We start from the raw sequence: 16,289 nt of genomic DNA on the forward strand, positions 1-16,289 counted from the left end.
CAGCTACTAAAAAATTTTAAATTACATTTGTAATGTGCATCCTATTTCTTCTGAATAGTGCTGTTCTAGACTTTTATCTATGCACATGCACACACATACTCATAATATAGGACTGTATTATCCTATTTTTTGTGAATTATTTTCCAAGCCAGTAAACATAGATCTACATGATTCTTTTCACTGACTGTGAATCATTCAGAAAAGGGGCCATGGTGATTTAGAGACACCAGTGGTTAATATGAAAGGTTAGTGAATAATGGAACTTAATAAGAACAGAAACAAAAATCAGTTGAGGAATGGATTGTTAGTAGAAAATAGCTGTAAGGAAATTAACACTAGTAATTGAAATTCTGAGAGGGTGATGAGACTTGGAATAAGTGGTTTGAGATAGGAATTAGCAGGAAAACAAAAGATAATTTGAGGGCTATTAGAATCAATAGAGAGTGGGGTAATTGAGGAAAGAGTAGGGCAAGATAGTGATGTTGGCCTGTTCCATATTGTCTCAACATTTAGGATTGTATGGAATTCTGCTTCACAGTGGTAAAGCAAGGCCTTGACATCAGTGGTCATAAAATTGACCTGAAATTCCATAAATTTATTTACCTGGGATTCCTTAAATTTCATGTTGCATCAAAGATTGGCAAGGAGACCCATTTAGAATTTGAAATAGCCCGTTTTGGTGCAGTCATTTCAGGGTCTCCCCTGTGGGGCTCTAAGCACACCTGGGGGTCTGTTGCTGTGATTGGGAGCCTGTGGGCTGCCAGTCTCCTTTCTTCCTGGGACTTGGACTGTGGTTCCCGGGCAAGGGTAGATAGACTGGTGACAGCAGAAAGCCCTGAACCTCTGTTCGCTAGTGGGCCCTGCCTGAGAGAGGTGTCATTCAGACTGTGCAGACCCTCGTGGAGAGCCAGTAGAACATCAGAGCTTGGAGAGGCAGAAAATGTTCAGATTCTCTTCCCCTAGAGACCTGGCAAGCAGCCAGGTGAAATTTTGAAGCTAGTCCAGCAAATAAACTACATGCTTCTCTGAGGCAGTTAACTCCTTGGCTCCCGAGTCCCACACACACCCCATATTTCTCCATCTTTGTTCCTCATGCGTGCAGTGTCTGTCCTCCCACCTCTTTTCTCATCCCCTTGTCCCTCTCAGGCGTTGATAGTACTCATCCCCAAAGGGTAGTTAGCGCTCAAACCCCTTGTCAGATAGTGATAAATGAATGCTTATCAGTAATCTACCCATTTTCCTTCTCTGCATTCTCCTCTCATTGACTTTTATGCTAATTACTGCTACTCTTACTCATATATTTCTTGATCCTCAGTGTCGTCATCTGGTTGGGAGATTTGAACTACAGGCTTTGCATGCCTGATGCCAGTGAAGTGAAGAGTCTTATTAACAAGAATGACCTTCAGAGACTCTTGAAATTTGACCAGGTAAGTAAAATTTTATCTTATAGGTACTTTCTTACATAGCAGATAAAATTGTTAAGCCCCATGGGAAGTGTGTCTTTATCTAGAAGTAGATGGAAAGGTCTCATTGTCTTGGGAAAACATTGTGATAGTGAAGTAGTGAATACACACAAGGTTTTTATGAAGTACTTGGATGGGAGGAGGGGAGATAATATTAGTGATAAATAGTCAATGTAACATTTATTCATTAAGTCTTTATCAAGAAGAGATTTCAGAGATTTGTATAAATGAGTTGGAGAATGGGTGGGGTTAATTGGAAAACACTTCCTGGAGGAAACAGGCCTTCAGCTATGTTGATGTGGTTTGGCAGATGGAACAGGGTAAGCTGCTCTATGATTACTTGGCAGGCTCAGCAACAGCTTGGAGGTAAAAGAGGGAGGCCCTATGAGGGGATTGGGGAGCATAGGAGAGAAGTTTGTCTGGGACAGATAGCACAAACTGTGGTCTAATGGGAACTGATGGAGGAGTTGAGACTAGCTGCTTTATAGATGTTAAAACTTGTCAGGGAAGCATTGATATGGTAGCATTTATATAAAACGATATTGAGGAACCTAGTTTTCTGGCAATTTGCCTCAGAACCTGGCACAGGACTTGAATTTTTTAGTTCAGCATATGGATACTACTGCTAAAAGTGAATGCTTCTTATTGAGGGGAGAAAATGTTTCAAATTGACTTGAATGTCTATTTTTTTAATGTCTTTAAATCCTAATATGAGGCTTTTAACCTTCAGATATGGTCAGAATTCTGGTGTTTTGCAGTAGAATGGTTTTTATAGTGAGCCTATCTTCACCCTGTCTACCTTCACATTGAAGTTGGCTAGCTAAACTTCTTTGCATTTTTTCCTCTGTCCTGCCTCCAAAGGGGGTACAATTGGAATCTTATGTAATTCTGGTAAAATACTTGAGTGAGGATAATTTTCAAAATGATCTCTAACTCTTACTGAATTTGGCTTTTGGAATTATCCAGTCAACATTTGTGTGCTTTTTTTAAAAAAGCTGTACTCAAACTATTATATATAGGATAAACAAGATCCTAGTATATAACACAGGAAACTATGTTCAATATCCTGTTATTAACCATAATGGAAAAGAATATGAAAAAGAATATACGTATAATTGAGTCATTTTGCTATACAGCAGAAATTAAGAAAACATTGTAAATCAGCTATGCTTCAATAAATTAAAAAAAAAACATACTAACTTCAGGGAACTTATGATTATTCAGGTTTCATTTTTCCATTGTACCCTGACCACCATTAGCAATAAAAAATTAGTGACATGCTTATATGAGCATCCTGTCTGTGGGTGAGTTTAGATGCTGTGGGAATGTCAAAATTTAATTCATAAGGCACAGAAATATTATCTATGTACTCTGACAATTGCAAAAGATACAGAAACTAGATGCACAGAAAAATAGCTGATCAACCTGATTATCACTTCTATTAAGATGGTGTTACCTTGCTTATATGATACATTTTTCTATCTCTAGCTAAATATTCAACGCACACAGAAAAAAGCTTTTGCTGACTTCATGGAAGGGGAAATCAAGTTTATCCCCACATATAAGTATGATTCTAAAACAGACCGATGGGATTCCAGGTAAAATAACAAGAACCTCATTATGGAATAGGTTAAAACCTGATCTTACTTCTGTCCCTCTGAATTGCTGAGGGACTGGGAAGTTTTGGGGTCTTGCCAGAAGCAGAGATAAAAACGTAATGGCTCAGTGCTCTTAAAGAAGAGTTTTTAATTCCTATGTACTCACAGGTGAGCTCACCTTGCTTGCTTGTGCTTCTGCTCAGTTGCCCAGCTGTGGATTCTTTGCGACTCCACCAGGCTCCTCTGTCCATGGGGTTTCCCAGGAAAGAATACTGAGTAGGTTGCCATTTCCTCCTTTAGGGAGCTCACCTTAAGAGGGTGTGAACTGCTCTGAAGTTTTATGAGCTGCCTGCAGCGCCTTATTCTCTCACCTCAGCAGACTGCTTATTTGATTTTTGCCTTCCTGATCTTGCCCCTATTTCCTTACCTAGTGCCCTATTCTGCTTCTTTGCCCAAACTCTTTTTTAAGCTCTTTAACTCAGGATACCAGAGGTGAAAACAAAGCAGCATGAAAGGTTCTTCCAGCACAGTGATTCTTGATCCTGAGTGTACATTAGATTCTCCTGTGTGTGTGTGTGCACGTGTGTGCACGGCTGTGTCTGACTCTTTGCAACCCCATGGACTATAGCCCGCCAGGCTCCTCTGTCCATGGGATTCTCCAGGTAAGAATACTGGAGTGGTTTGCCATTCCCTTCTCCAGGGGATCGTCCCGACCCAGGGATCAAACCTGCATCTTCTGCATCCCCTGCATTACAGGCAGATTGTTTACCACTGAGCCACCAGGGAAACCCTAGAATCTCTTGGAGGACTTTTAAAAATACCAGTGCCTGATCCTGGCCTGCATGACTGCCAGAGGAAACTGAGAATCCTGTCTAGTGGGGGGCTATTGATTTCCTGATCACCCCTAGTAAAGTGCCTCTGTCAGTGTGTGCCTGGTGGCTGTGTGTCTTCTTACTATTTCTTCATTCACTATGGTTTCCTAGTTGTTTGAACCCAGAAGTTTGAAAGAAAGAGAATTCCCGGGCATCATCAGCTTCTTTAGACTTGGACTGCCAGCGTGGGGAGGGAGGAGCCTGTCTCTCTGTCCTCTGAGGGAGGGAGCTGCTCAGCAAGTGAAAAGTGACTCTGACAGATCCTGTGCACGTTGCTTTGTTTCTTCCACTCGCCTGACTTGAGAGTCAACTGAAGAGCTACTGATATGAACTTTAGTTGTGTCCCCATCTGGATCAGGTGTATAGTGTTTCTTATTTTAATAGAATGATGAATAGGCTTTTTCCCTTCCTTTGGTATTCTTATAGGCTGTTATGTTCAAACTTGCATGCTTAGATTTTTTTAGTTCATCTTTATTAGAAGCTCGACTTGTCCATAAAAGTCTAGGTTTAAAGAAATCTCTGCTATTACCCATCTCCATTGATTCAACCCACTCTAGAAGTATAGGATTGGATTTTTAGAGTTCATTTGTTGTCTATCTGTTGTGAAGTGTCATTGCAGTTGATAGAACAAACAAAGAGGAAGTATTCTGAGTATAATCCTACCCTTCTGAGGTTATTTTGCTGCTGCTGCTGCTGCTAAGTCGCTTCAGTCGTGTCCGACTCTTTGCGACCCCATAGACGGCAGCCCACCAGGCTCCCCTGTCCCTGGGATTCTCCAGGCAAGAATACTGGAATGGGTTGCCATTTCCTTCTCCAATACATGAAGGTGAAAAGTGAAAGTGAAGTCGCTCAGTCCAGAAGGTGCTATTCTACTTTCCCTGGGGCAACATTATTGAAAATGTAAATCCTGACCCTAGGAGCACTGTTTACTGTTTATTCATTCCCTGATAGCTCAGTTGGTAAAGAATCCACCTGCAATGAAAGAGACCCTGGTTCAATGCCTGGGTCGGGAAGATCCCCTGGAGACGGGATAGGCTACCCACTCCAGTATTCTTGGGCTTCCCTTGTGGCTCAGCTGGTAAAGAATCTGCCTTCAATGCAGGAGACCTGGGTTTGATCCCTGGGTTGGGAAGATCCCCTGGAGAAGGGAAAGGCTACCCACTCCAGTATTCTGGCCTGGAGAATTCCATGGACTGTATAGTCCATGGGGTTGCAAAGAGTCGGACATGACTGAGTGACTTTCACTTCACTTCACTTCACTGAGCACCTACTTTCATCAGATCTTGTGCTGGGGCTGAGAATTCAGTGGCAAACAAGACAGTCCCTTCACAGAGCTTGCAATAGAGTAAGGAATAGTTGAAGTCGTTAGGAAAGGAGAAGCAGATAACAAGAGGGCCGAACTCAGGTCTGAACCAGTGTGGTAGATATTCCACTCTTGTGTGGTATGTTCTCCTTCTAATCCCTTGCTATTTTTTTCTTTTTCTTTTTTTTTTTTTTTTTTTTTGCAGTGGGAAATGTCGGGTGCCAGCCTGGTGTGACCGAATTCTCTGGAGAGGCATTAATGTTAATCAGCTTCATTACCGGAGTCACATGGAACTGAAAACCAGTGACCACAAGCCTGTTAGCGCCCTCTTCCGTATTGGGGTAAACACTTGTTTGTTCACAAGTTGTTTGTTTGTGTGTTAAGTATCTATTCTTAGGGCATTATTTAGACTCAGAATGGATCAGTAATTTGGTGAACCATAAATGTTTTTAATTCATAGCCAAATAATTGTTTGCAACATTGAGAAGTTAGAGCCCTTGACCCTCCTAAATGCTGTCCATATGGCCTTTTAATGACACAGATGTTTCTCATGCTGCATAATGTCTGGGTAGCACCCTTCACCTCCTAAAGTGATTATACATAAAGAAGAGCTTGAAGCCAGGTTTTAAAGGATGATGAATAGCTTTGCATCAGAAAGATAGTGAAAAGAGGAAGCACTGGGAGAGAGGTTCCTGGTGGAGGGCTGGGGACAGCAGAAGCAAAGAGGCACAGACTGGTCAGAATACATCATCTGTATGTAACTCTAAGAGGCACACTGTCAGTCCTGCTAACTAAGATATTGAAGTCTTCCCATCCAGGAGCATGGGGTTGTTTTTTTTTTATTGTTGTTGTTTTTAAAATTTATTTTTTTATTGAAGGATAATTGCTTTACAGAATTTTGTTGTTTTCTGTCAAATCTCAACATGAATCAGCCATAGGTATACATATCAGATCAGATCAGTCGCTCAGTCGTGTCCGACTCTTTGTGACCCCATGAATCACAGCACGCCAGGCCTCCCTGTCCATCACCAACTCCCGGAGTTCACTGAGACTCACGTCCATCGAGTCAGTGATGCCATCCAGCTATCTCATCTTCTGTCGTCCCCTTCTCCTCCTGCCCCCAATCCCTCCCAGCATCACAGTCTTTTCCAGTGAGTCAACTCTTCGCATGAGGTGGCCAAAGTACTGGAGTTTCAGCTTCAGCATCATTCCCTCCAAAGAAATCCCAGGGCTGATCTCCTTCAGAATGGACTGGTTGGATCTCCTTGCAGTCCAAGGGACTCTCAAGAGTCTTCTCCAACACCACATATCCCCTCCCTTTTGAACCTCCCTCCCATCTCCCTCCCCATCCCACCCCTCTAGGTTGATACAGAGCCCCTGTTTGAGTTTCCTGAGCCATACAGCAAATTCCTGTTGGCTATCTATTTTACATATGGTAACGTAAGTTTCCATGTTACTCTCTCCATACATCTCACCCTCTCCTCCCCTCTCAGGAACACAGGTTTTAAATTTCTCTTTAACTCTGTTGCATCCTTGGAGAAGGCAATGGCACCCCACTCCAGTACTCTTGCCTGGAAAATCCCATGGACGGAGGAGCCTGGTAGGCTGCAGACCATTGGGTTGCGAAGAGTTGGACACAACTGAGCAACTTCACTTTCACTTTTCCCTTTCATGCATTGGAGAAGGAAATGGCAACCCACTCCATTGTTCTTGCCTGGAGAATCCCAGGGACGGGGGAGCCTGGTGGGCCACCGTCTATGGGGTTGCACGGAGTCGGACACGACTGAAGCGACTTAGCAGCAGCAGTTGCATCCTGGGCTGGAATAATGGCCAATATATGAATTGTTTTGTCTCCATTGTGAGTAAAGTTTTTGCTTTCCTGTTGTATTTTCTAGGTGTGTATTATTAGTACACAGGTTATATTCTGGGATCTTGTTGACTTAATTTAGTACAGCTAGTACATTTAGATTATTCCATGTAGATTTTCCAGACCTGAGGTCATATAATCTGACAGAATCTGTATAGGGCAGTGCTTGATAGAATGGACCTTATAGCTAGGCTGCTTAAACTCTCATCCCAGCTCAAACTCTTTCTAAATGTAACCATGGAAAATCTATGCAACATCCCTGTACTTCAGCTTCTTCCTCTATAAAATGGGGAAAATCCTCAAGAGAATTAATGAGTTCAGACATGCCAAGAGCACAGTGGGGTGGATTTCTTTCCTCTGTGCATAAGTAAATTTTTTTGACTTCTGAGATTGGTTCTCAGCAATATGTCTTATCCAGCTCCTGTCTTAGAGGGTAATGACTTTGGAGCATTTCCTTTATGTAAAAATTTAATTCTTGGTCTTAGATTCTAAATTTTATTGAGTCAATCATGACTTGACTTTCTTCCATTTTGATATTTTAAAATAATAATAAGTAATAATAGTATATGTTCCTCAAGTATGTAGCAGTATGTAGCAGACACCATGCTAGGCAATCTATATACATCTCATTTGCTCCTCACAACAATGCTTTGAGTTAAATATTTCTCATTTAACAGATGCATGTTGATGTATGGCAAAACCAATACAATATTGTAAAGTAAAAAAAAATAATAAAAAAAACAGATGAGCAAGTGAAAAACCAGTGAGTTTAAATAAACTTCCTTAAAAAGCATTTAGCTAGAAGAGCTGAGATTCAAATCTTAAGCCTGTCTAATTCCCGTACTTACAGATGATCTTTCCACTACCCCTGCAAGGCCTCCAGAGGTCCAAAGAACTTGCTGAGTACATGTACATTCAGATACTACTTTTTACCCACTTAATTTCTAGCTTAGACTTGTAGACTGCCATGTTTTCTTCATTTGAGTTCTCTCAATCCATTTTTAAAAGGATATCTTCCTCCCAAACACTAACCTTTTTAGTTTCATCAGCTATGCTTAGCTTTTCTGTGTATATTTTTTTCAGAACCTCAGAATATTTCTAATACTCCATACATATTAATGCAAAGCTCCCAGAAGGATATTTACAGTTTTCCATGCTTTCTGTGTATTTTTGTGTATCTTTAATAAATGTGGCTCAGATGGTAAAGAATCCGCCTGCAAGGTAGGAGACGTGGGTTCGATCCCTGGGTTGGGAAGATCCCCTGGAGAAGGGAATGGCTACTCACTCCAGTATTCTTGCCTGAAGAATCCCATGGACGGAAGAGCCTGACAGGCTATGGTCATTGTGGTCACAAAGAGTCAGACACAACTAAGCGACTAACACATACATGTTAATGCAGAGCTCCCAGCAGGATATTTACAGTTTTTCCATGCTTTCTGTGTATATTTGTGTAAATATATTATATCTGTAATAAAGGTCTGCCTTTCTAGTTTTTAATACTTTTTAAATTACACAGAGATGCAAACATGTTTTCTCTTTAAAATAAAAATAAGCAAAATTCACAGGTAAAGCTGAGATCTTCAGCACCCGTTCTAGCCTCCACTCCCACTTTTGCCCAAACCCCCACTCCCTAACAAGGCCAACTACCCTTATGAATTTCTTTTCTTTCTAGACCAGTGCTCTCCAATAGATTTTCTGTGATGATGGAAATGTTCTAAATCTATCCTGTCCAGTCCAGTAGCTACTAGTTGCAGGTGGCTACTGACCACTTGAAGTGTAATTGAAAGAACTGAATTTTCGATTTTATTTAATTTGGAATTATTTAAATGTAAATTTCCTTATGTGGCTACTGGCTGTTTTATTGGTCGGCACAGTTCTCAATGTTTGCATTTGCTTTTCTGTTTACCTATACCCAATATGGTATTATTTGTGTGTTGCTGTGTATATATCATAAATGGTCTTATACTATATGTGTTGGTATACAACTTACTATTTTTTAATTCAGTGGTATATTCTAGAATGCTATCCATGTCTTTCTATAAAGATCTAGCTCATTGTACTTATTTCTTAATTCTAATTTTGTTGGTAATTTCTTTTTCTAAAATGGGTGTGTTAAGTGGTGACATTCTGTGGTGACATTTTTCCCTTCATTACCCTTCATGTGCATTAAGGGTTTTGATCATGATAATGCTCTGAGAAGAGCTTTGGTTTTATTGGGTAACCACCCCATATTTTGGACTCTTAGGCATGCTATGATTAGAGGCTTTAAGAACCACTTTACGTTTCTTACCACCATTTGCATCAGTGACTGTTAACAAAGGGACCAAGTGCTCAGGGGCCAATTAACTTAAGACTTGCTGTGGGCTGGCTGAGATTAAGCTGAGATGGGGTTCCGACCCCTGCAATTGGTAATGGGATCTGTTGCATTAGTTCTCAGACTTTGGTGGATTTCAGAACTGCCTAAGAGCTTCAAAATGCATGGACCGTGTCCTCTGGAGACTTTGATCTGTGGGCTGAGGCATCTGCGTTTTTAAGACCTACCCAAGTCACATACCTGGTATGTTGGAAAGGGTCTTATGCTAGAGGTTCGGATAACACCTCTGCTGTTAACTGGTAGTGAGCAACTTAGTTGATTTTTTTGTACCTTGAGATTCTCAACGGTGAGAACAGTAATCCTTGCTTTGGTCACCTCACAGGTTGTTGTGAAAATAAGATGACATATGTAGAATACTTTTTGAAATGAAACTTGCAAAATGTTGAAGAATTTAAGAAGTATTAAATTCCTCTTACCCTAACGATGGGTTACCCCTCAGATCTCTAAATATGGTTCAGATATATAAAAACCTTTGAGATATTTGAGATACTTGGCTCAGCTTTGATTATTTTTCATGATTTCCTTACAGCCTCTACTGTATGCATCAGTCTGTTTTTTTAAATTGAATTTGTAAAGTTTTCTATTCTGAAAAAGAAATCAGGATCTTAATAAGTGAAAAGGCTATGTTAATTTTGTTCATTTGGAGCATCAACTTGTATCAAGTTTTAACAGTAAAAAAAAAAAGGCACAGCTGTGTCAGGAAGCTGAAAGTGCTGTGTCAGATGGGAGTTTTTTGATCTGTTAGTCAGAATGATTTGTTTGTCTGTTGTCATGCTTTTACTCTGGGACATTTTGTATCGGCTGTTTTCTAAAATGACTGTAGGGTCTATTTACTAACATACCTTTATCATCATATAATCTGAGCATCAATATTATGATTCTTGGCATTGTGCATAACAGCTAATAGAGTTAAATGCTTTAGTAATTATTTTCTGCCATTTCAGTGCTTCATAATCATTGTTGGAAACAGGTATGTTTTGACACTGTCAATTTGTATAGTGCTGGAAATAATATTTAAGCACAGTCATCACATTTTCTCCACCACTAAATTAACTAAATTAACAGTGGAGCAGAGAATATTCTTCCTAAATATTTATTGCCAAGTTTCTTAGCACAGAGGTGTAACTTTTCCAAGAAGTTAACCAATTAACCTTACCTCTACCTTGCAGTGTATGATTCTGTAACGCTTATTTAATTTCTGTTTGTTTTACTGACCTTTGAAAGATAGTTAGATTCTTCGAGATATATCAGTTGAGAGCACAGAAAACTAAATAAGGATCTGTTTTGTTTTGTTTTGTTTTGTTTTTTCAGATAAAAGGTGTGAATGAAACAAGATTTCAGAAAGTGTTTGAGGAAGTTGTTTGCACCACAGTTTATTTGAAATGGTTGCTGTAATGACTGGTTTTAAGCTGTTAGGTAATCTCGAAGGAAGATGAGCTGTGAGCATGCAAGACTGAAAAGAGGGTTCATTTTCTTTCAGGTGAAGGTTGTGGATGAACGGAGGTACCGGAAAGTGTTTGAAGACATTGTACGCATCATGGACAGAATGGAAAATGATTTCCTTCCTTCCTTAGAACTCAGCCGGAGGGAGGTGAGCATACCCAGCCACCTGTCTCCTGCCCATAGTGGTCAGCACACGGGAAATCATGTAACTAGCAGAGTTGTGAAGACTGTGTGAGCTGAAGGCAGACTGCCTCTGTTCCTGTCCCTGCATTGCAACCTAGTAGACATATGACCGCAGGCACCTGTCCTACCCTCTCTGAGCCACAATTTCCTTTTCTGGATAAAGGGACAGTTGTGAGGATTACTTGAGTTAATACATGCGAAGCCCTTAAAACAGCACTGGGCACAAAGTAAGCCCTCAGATGTTAGCTGCTCTTATTTAATATTTCAGATTTGCTGGTTAATTCATATCTTAGGAGCCAGAAGGTGATCACAGGATACATGCCCTGATCTGAGGTCAGGTTATCCTCTCAGGATCCCAGGAACAATCAGTAACCTAGAGAAGCAGTGAGACCTGCTTCACTCCACTGCCATTGTGAGAGGGGACAGTGGACAGCTGGCTCGCTTGGCGAGCACATCAGCAGTTAATAATGGTTAATAATGACCTTATTCTTTATTCATATTCTCTATGGAATAATCCAACTGACTTTCTTCCCCTACTAGTGATGCATGTTTGTGTCTGTCTGTTATTCCCCAGTTTGTGTTTGAGAATGTGAAGTTTCGGCAACTACAAAAGGAGAAGTTCCAGATCAGCAACAATGGACAGGTTCCCTGCCATTTTTCTTTCATCCCTAAGCTTAATGACAGCCAGTACTGCAAGCCATGGCTTCGGGCTGAACCTTGTGAGGGCTACTTGGAGCCAAGTGAGTTTCCCCTTTACCATTGTCTCTGCTCGCAATGTACTGTCCCCTCATGACTCCCATCCCCTCCCTTTGTTTAACTTCTTGTTTTCTAACCACACGTCTCTCACCTTCACTGTCATTATATTGGGGTTTCTCCATTTTTTGTGTGTCCCATCTCTCCTTCATCACTTGATGATTTTTTTAGAAGACAGTTCTTCTGTTGGTTCTCATCCCCTTTCTGCTTTTCCACTGGAAGTTTCTGTTACTGTGTATCATCTCTTACATTTCAGATGAGACCGTGGATATCTCCCTTGATGTGTATGTCAGCAAGGACTCTGTGACCATCCTGAACTCAGGGGAAGATAAAATTGAAGATATTCTCGTCCTCCACCTGGATCGAGGCAAAGATTACTTCTTGACCATCAGTGGAAATTACCTCCCAAGTTGTTTTGGTACATCCTTAGAGGCTTTGTGCCGAATGAAAAGACCAATTCGAGAAGTTCCTGTTACCAAACTCATAGACTTGGTAAGAGGCATCGTAAGGCGTGAATCTCCCTAAGGTGGAAATTTAACAGTGCTTCAGTGATGTCCTCCTTGTCTCTGTGCTTTCTCTTTGGTCAGGGCTGATGGGAGGAGGTGGGGGGTGGACCACAAGTGGTGAATAAGAATGTCACTTTACTCTAGCACGCCTTTCATAGGATTAAGCCTAAAAGGAAAGAGAAGAGAGTAATCTGTAATTGACTCTTGTCGTGGCTATAATAGATAATACAAAGTTCACTGAGTGAGATTAAAGCCTCCCTTTTCAGAGATACAATGCTTAATTGTTACACTCTTCATAGTTTCAAGTCATTTTTTTAATAAATTAACATGTATGTGAGGTCCAGTGAGGGGCAGGGCGATATTATCCTCATCAAACTTATGAGAAAACTGAGGCACAGAAACAATAACCTGCCCAAAGTGGAATAAGTTAGTGATGAATCTGTCACCCAGATTTTCTCACTCCCAGTCCCGAGCTTCTCACTGTATCATCATGTCTGATCCAAGTCAAACTTAGCTGTTTGTTGGAGCCGAGACCATAGTGAAGCTCAGGGTACCTGCCTCAGGGCCCCTGGGGGTCCTTACTTAGGTGCAGGCCCATCCCCCTCCTCACCTGCAGCAGTGGAATCAGAATCTCAGGGTGCAGGGTCTGGGGATTTGTGTTTTTGTCAGCATCCCAGATGGTTATAATGTGCACTGAAGTTTGATACAAGTTTAATGTGACTCAACTGGAGAAACAAGAAGAGGATTTCCGTTTCCCAACACCAAGCTATATCCTTAAGGAGGAAATGCTTATTATCTTCAGGAACATATATTATTTAGTAACAACTGTTAGAACTGTTCTCCTATGGAGAAGGAAATGGTAACCCACTCCAGTATTCTTGCCTGGAAAAGTCTATGGACAGAGGAGCCTGGCAGGCTGTAGTCCATGAGGTTACATGACTGAGCGTGCATGCAAGAGGAAGGTGGAGGGAGATTGGTTGGTAGCAATAAACTGGTAGAACTAAAAAAAAAAAAAAGAACCTTTCTTCTAAATAAAAATATTGTATTTGTGTGCAGACCTGTCTGGGAAGTACACTCGGTCTTTTTTTTTTTTTTTACACTCAGTCTTTTACCAAAGAAAATTAAATGATGTGACAGCCATATGTCATCATTACCACCAGTGTTCACATTGATCCTTTTGGCTTAGCTGGAGCAGTGATTGTATCATCTGGCAGGGAGGACTAGACCGGCGGGCAGGCTGCTGGCTTGTCAGAGTGTGATCCGTTCTGTTGCCATGGAATTGTTGTAGCGATGACTCAGATGGCAGATTAAAACCCTTGAGCTCATTCACAGTGTTCTTTCTTGGAATTATGCTTGTTTCCCTAGAGCCCTCATGACTGTATTATTTTTCATGATACTTATTTTTTTCTTCTACCATCATATTTCTGTGTTTTAGATTTATTATTTCACCTTTTAGAATATATTCTAAATGAAGTTGTTTCCCTTTCTTTTTCCTACCACCTTGCCTCCATCCCAAACGCCATTTCCCAGCTTTCTTGTTCCCAACTTTTATTATGAAACTGGCACATGTGCAGAAGAATTGAAAGAACGGTACAGTAAACAACACCCACATGCTTTACACACTTATACCGACATATACCTTTTTTTTTGCTATGTTGTTCAAAACTAAGTGGTGATGTGTCACTTCCCAGTATACACTTTGACCTGCTTCTCGAGAAAAAGGACACTTTCTATATCAGCACAATACCATTATGACACCTAAGAAAACTAGCCAGTCAATATTCAGATTTCTCCACTTGTCCCAATAATTCCTCTCATAGCTTTGTAAAGCCAAGATCCAATTCAGATTCATGCAGTACATTTGGTGAGGCCTCTGCAGTCTCTTCTAGAGAACAGTTCTTCCCTTTTTGTCTTTTGATGACGTTGGCTTTTTAAAAATCCAGGACAATTGTCCAGTCAGGGGCCTGCCATTTTAAATATTTGTCTGATTGTTTCCTCATAATGATTTTTTAAACTTATCCTTTTGTACTCCCTCTAACTGGAACCTTTTGCTCAAAGTTGGCTCAGGCACTATATACTACTTTTTACTGTAATTGTCCCATCTTAATTAAAGGGATGGGAAGGAGACTTAACCACCATTAAGGAAAGTTTCTTTAAGATATTATCAGATAATTCAGCTACATTTGACCATGAATAGGAAGTAGCCAAAATCTGTAGTAGAGTTAATGGCTCTGTAGGAAGCCTTTTTCCTTCTTTTTGTGCATGCATGATTCAGAGTTTGTTTGTTTTTTAAATAGAACCCTGATCATTTTTTTCTTACAAAACTGTTGAGTTCTTCTTAAATTGTATGCGTGTGGTCACAATTTATTCTGTTTAAAGCTTTAATTTTGTAGGATTTAGGGTCCCGATTCTTTCACAGCCTGTTGCCTTTAATTATTATTAAATTCCTGGATCTCAATGATGAGGAAATTATCCATATTAGTGTGGGGCAACAAACAAGAATCTAAGATTATCTGTACCCCATTTGTAATACCTTCCCATGCTGTTTTGGCTTGATTTTGACCGTCTGAAATGCTTCAGTTTGTTTGTTCTTGCTTGTTCCAAGACCCAAGATGACATTTCAAATCCCATGAGACGGTACCTATTGTCCTTTTTTGTATTATTTACTCTAAAATTTGAGTGAAACTAGAAGTGAGTTCAGTGCCTGTGTTGACTCTCCTGTGCTGTTTTCACCAAGATTCTTCTGCTACATGCTCTTCCCCGAAAGTGCAGAATAAAGTAACTGGTATAAATCCTTTTCATTCTCCCTGATAGTGACTTTGCCGCTACTAGAACTGTTAGGATTAGCACAGGTGACAAACAGGATAATCTCTTTGTAATTATTCTTTTCCAGAATTAAGGTAGATTTTTCTGGTTTATTAAGTAGCATATACTCGTCAATATGTATTTGTTGTATATTGAATACAAAGTATTACAGAGTTTATTGGGTTCCTATAATTCAGTGGTGATGAAAGTTTACTTGTATTTACAATATGGCTAAATTCTAAACCGAGGTTAATAGGAAGTTGGTTAGAGATCATCTAAACATTAACTTCCTTTACTGGCCCATGTCCAGTGTGTTGGGTAAGTCAATATTTTGGAAAGTTATTTAAAATGAGTCATTTAGAATGTGGAACTTGTAATTTATATTAACAAATAGATTCCTTTCCTGTGCTGCTTACTCAAGCCCTTATATGCTGTAAAAGCTTATAGATTGATGAGCTAATTTCTGTGAAAATCAGTCTCAGAATCGGCCTATTTTGGTGTGTGAAGCTGCCTAAGTAGGGTGGGAATGGGGGATGGAGAGCCTTGAAGTCAACAGATCAGTTTATACTGGAGCCAGAGGGCATCTAGACCCATCGGAAGTCTTTGATGAGTAGTATGTGGTTGTAAATGGTCACATTAGTAGGTGGTTATAAATAGACACATTTGGAGGGACATTCTAGTTTATATGTAGATTGGACTAATGGGAAAGGAGACTAGGCTTGAACCCATCAGATTTAGCTAAAGGTTTGGCTTGTAAATACAGAGATGGAAAAAGTTGAGGGATGAGGGAACCAGCTGTATTTGCTTGGGGACCTGTCTATTAAGGGCTTTTCTGGCCACTCAGATGGTAAAAAATCCACCTGCAATGCAGGAGACCTGGGTTTGATCCCTGGGTTGGGAAGATCCCCTGGAGGAGGGCATGGCAACCCACTCCAGTATTCTTGCCTGGGGAATCCCAATGGACAGAGGAACCTGACAGGCTACAGTCCATGAGGTCGCAGAGAGTCGGACACGACTGAGCGACTAAGCACATCACATGTCTATTAACAGAACAATATCAAAAATCTGAAATAGCATGAATAACAACTTGGTGATTAATTTGTTCCCAGTGATCTCTTTAGT

General features: G+C 40.5%; 1 protein-coding gene across 3 annotated transcripts in view; it reads left to right on the top strand.

The window, feature by feature from the left end:
• The window catches only part of OCRL (OCRL inositol polyphosphate-5-phosphatase), a 50,510-nt gene that overhangs the window by 22,172 nt on the left and 12,049 nt on the right, over nt 1–16,289 (top strand). For all 3 annotated transcript variants that reach the window (XM_025276898.3, XM_025276900.3, XM_025276899.3), the window contains exons 13-18: nt 1,316–1,427; nt 2,952–3,061; nt 5,442–5,577; nt 10,958–11,068; nt 11,678–11,843; nt 12,113–12,348. In XM_025276898.3, coding sequence (XP_025132683.1) covers nt 1,316–1,427; nt 2,952–3,061; nt 5,442–5,577; nt 10,958–11,068; nt 11,678–11,843; nt 12,113–12,348 — 871 coding nt within the window. The remainder of the gene's footprint in view (nt 1–1,315; nt 1,428–2,951; nt 3,062–5,441; nt 5,578–10,957; nt 11,069–11,677; nt 11,844–12,112; nt 12,349–16,289) is intronic.

This window comes from Bubalus bubalis, chromosome X (assembly GCF_019923935.1).
Source record: "Bubalus bubalis isolate 160015118507 breed Murrah chromosome X, NDDB_SH_1, whole genome shotgun sequence".
In the NCBI taxonomy this organism is placed as follows: Eukaryota; Metazoa; Chordata; class Mammalia; order Artiodactyla; family Bovidae; genus Bubalus; species Bubalus bubalis.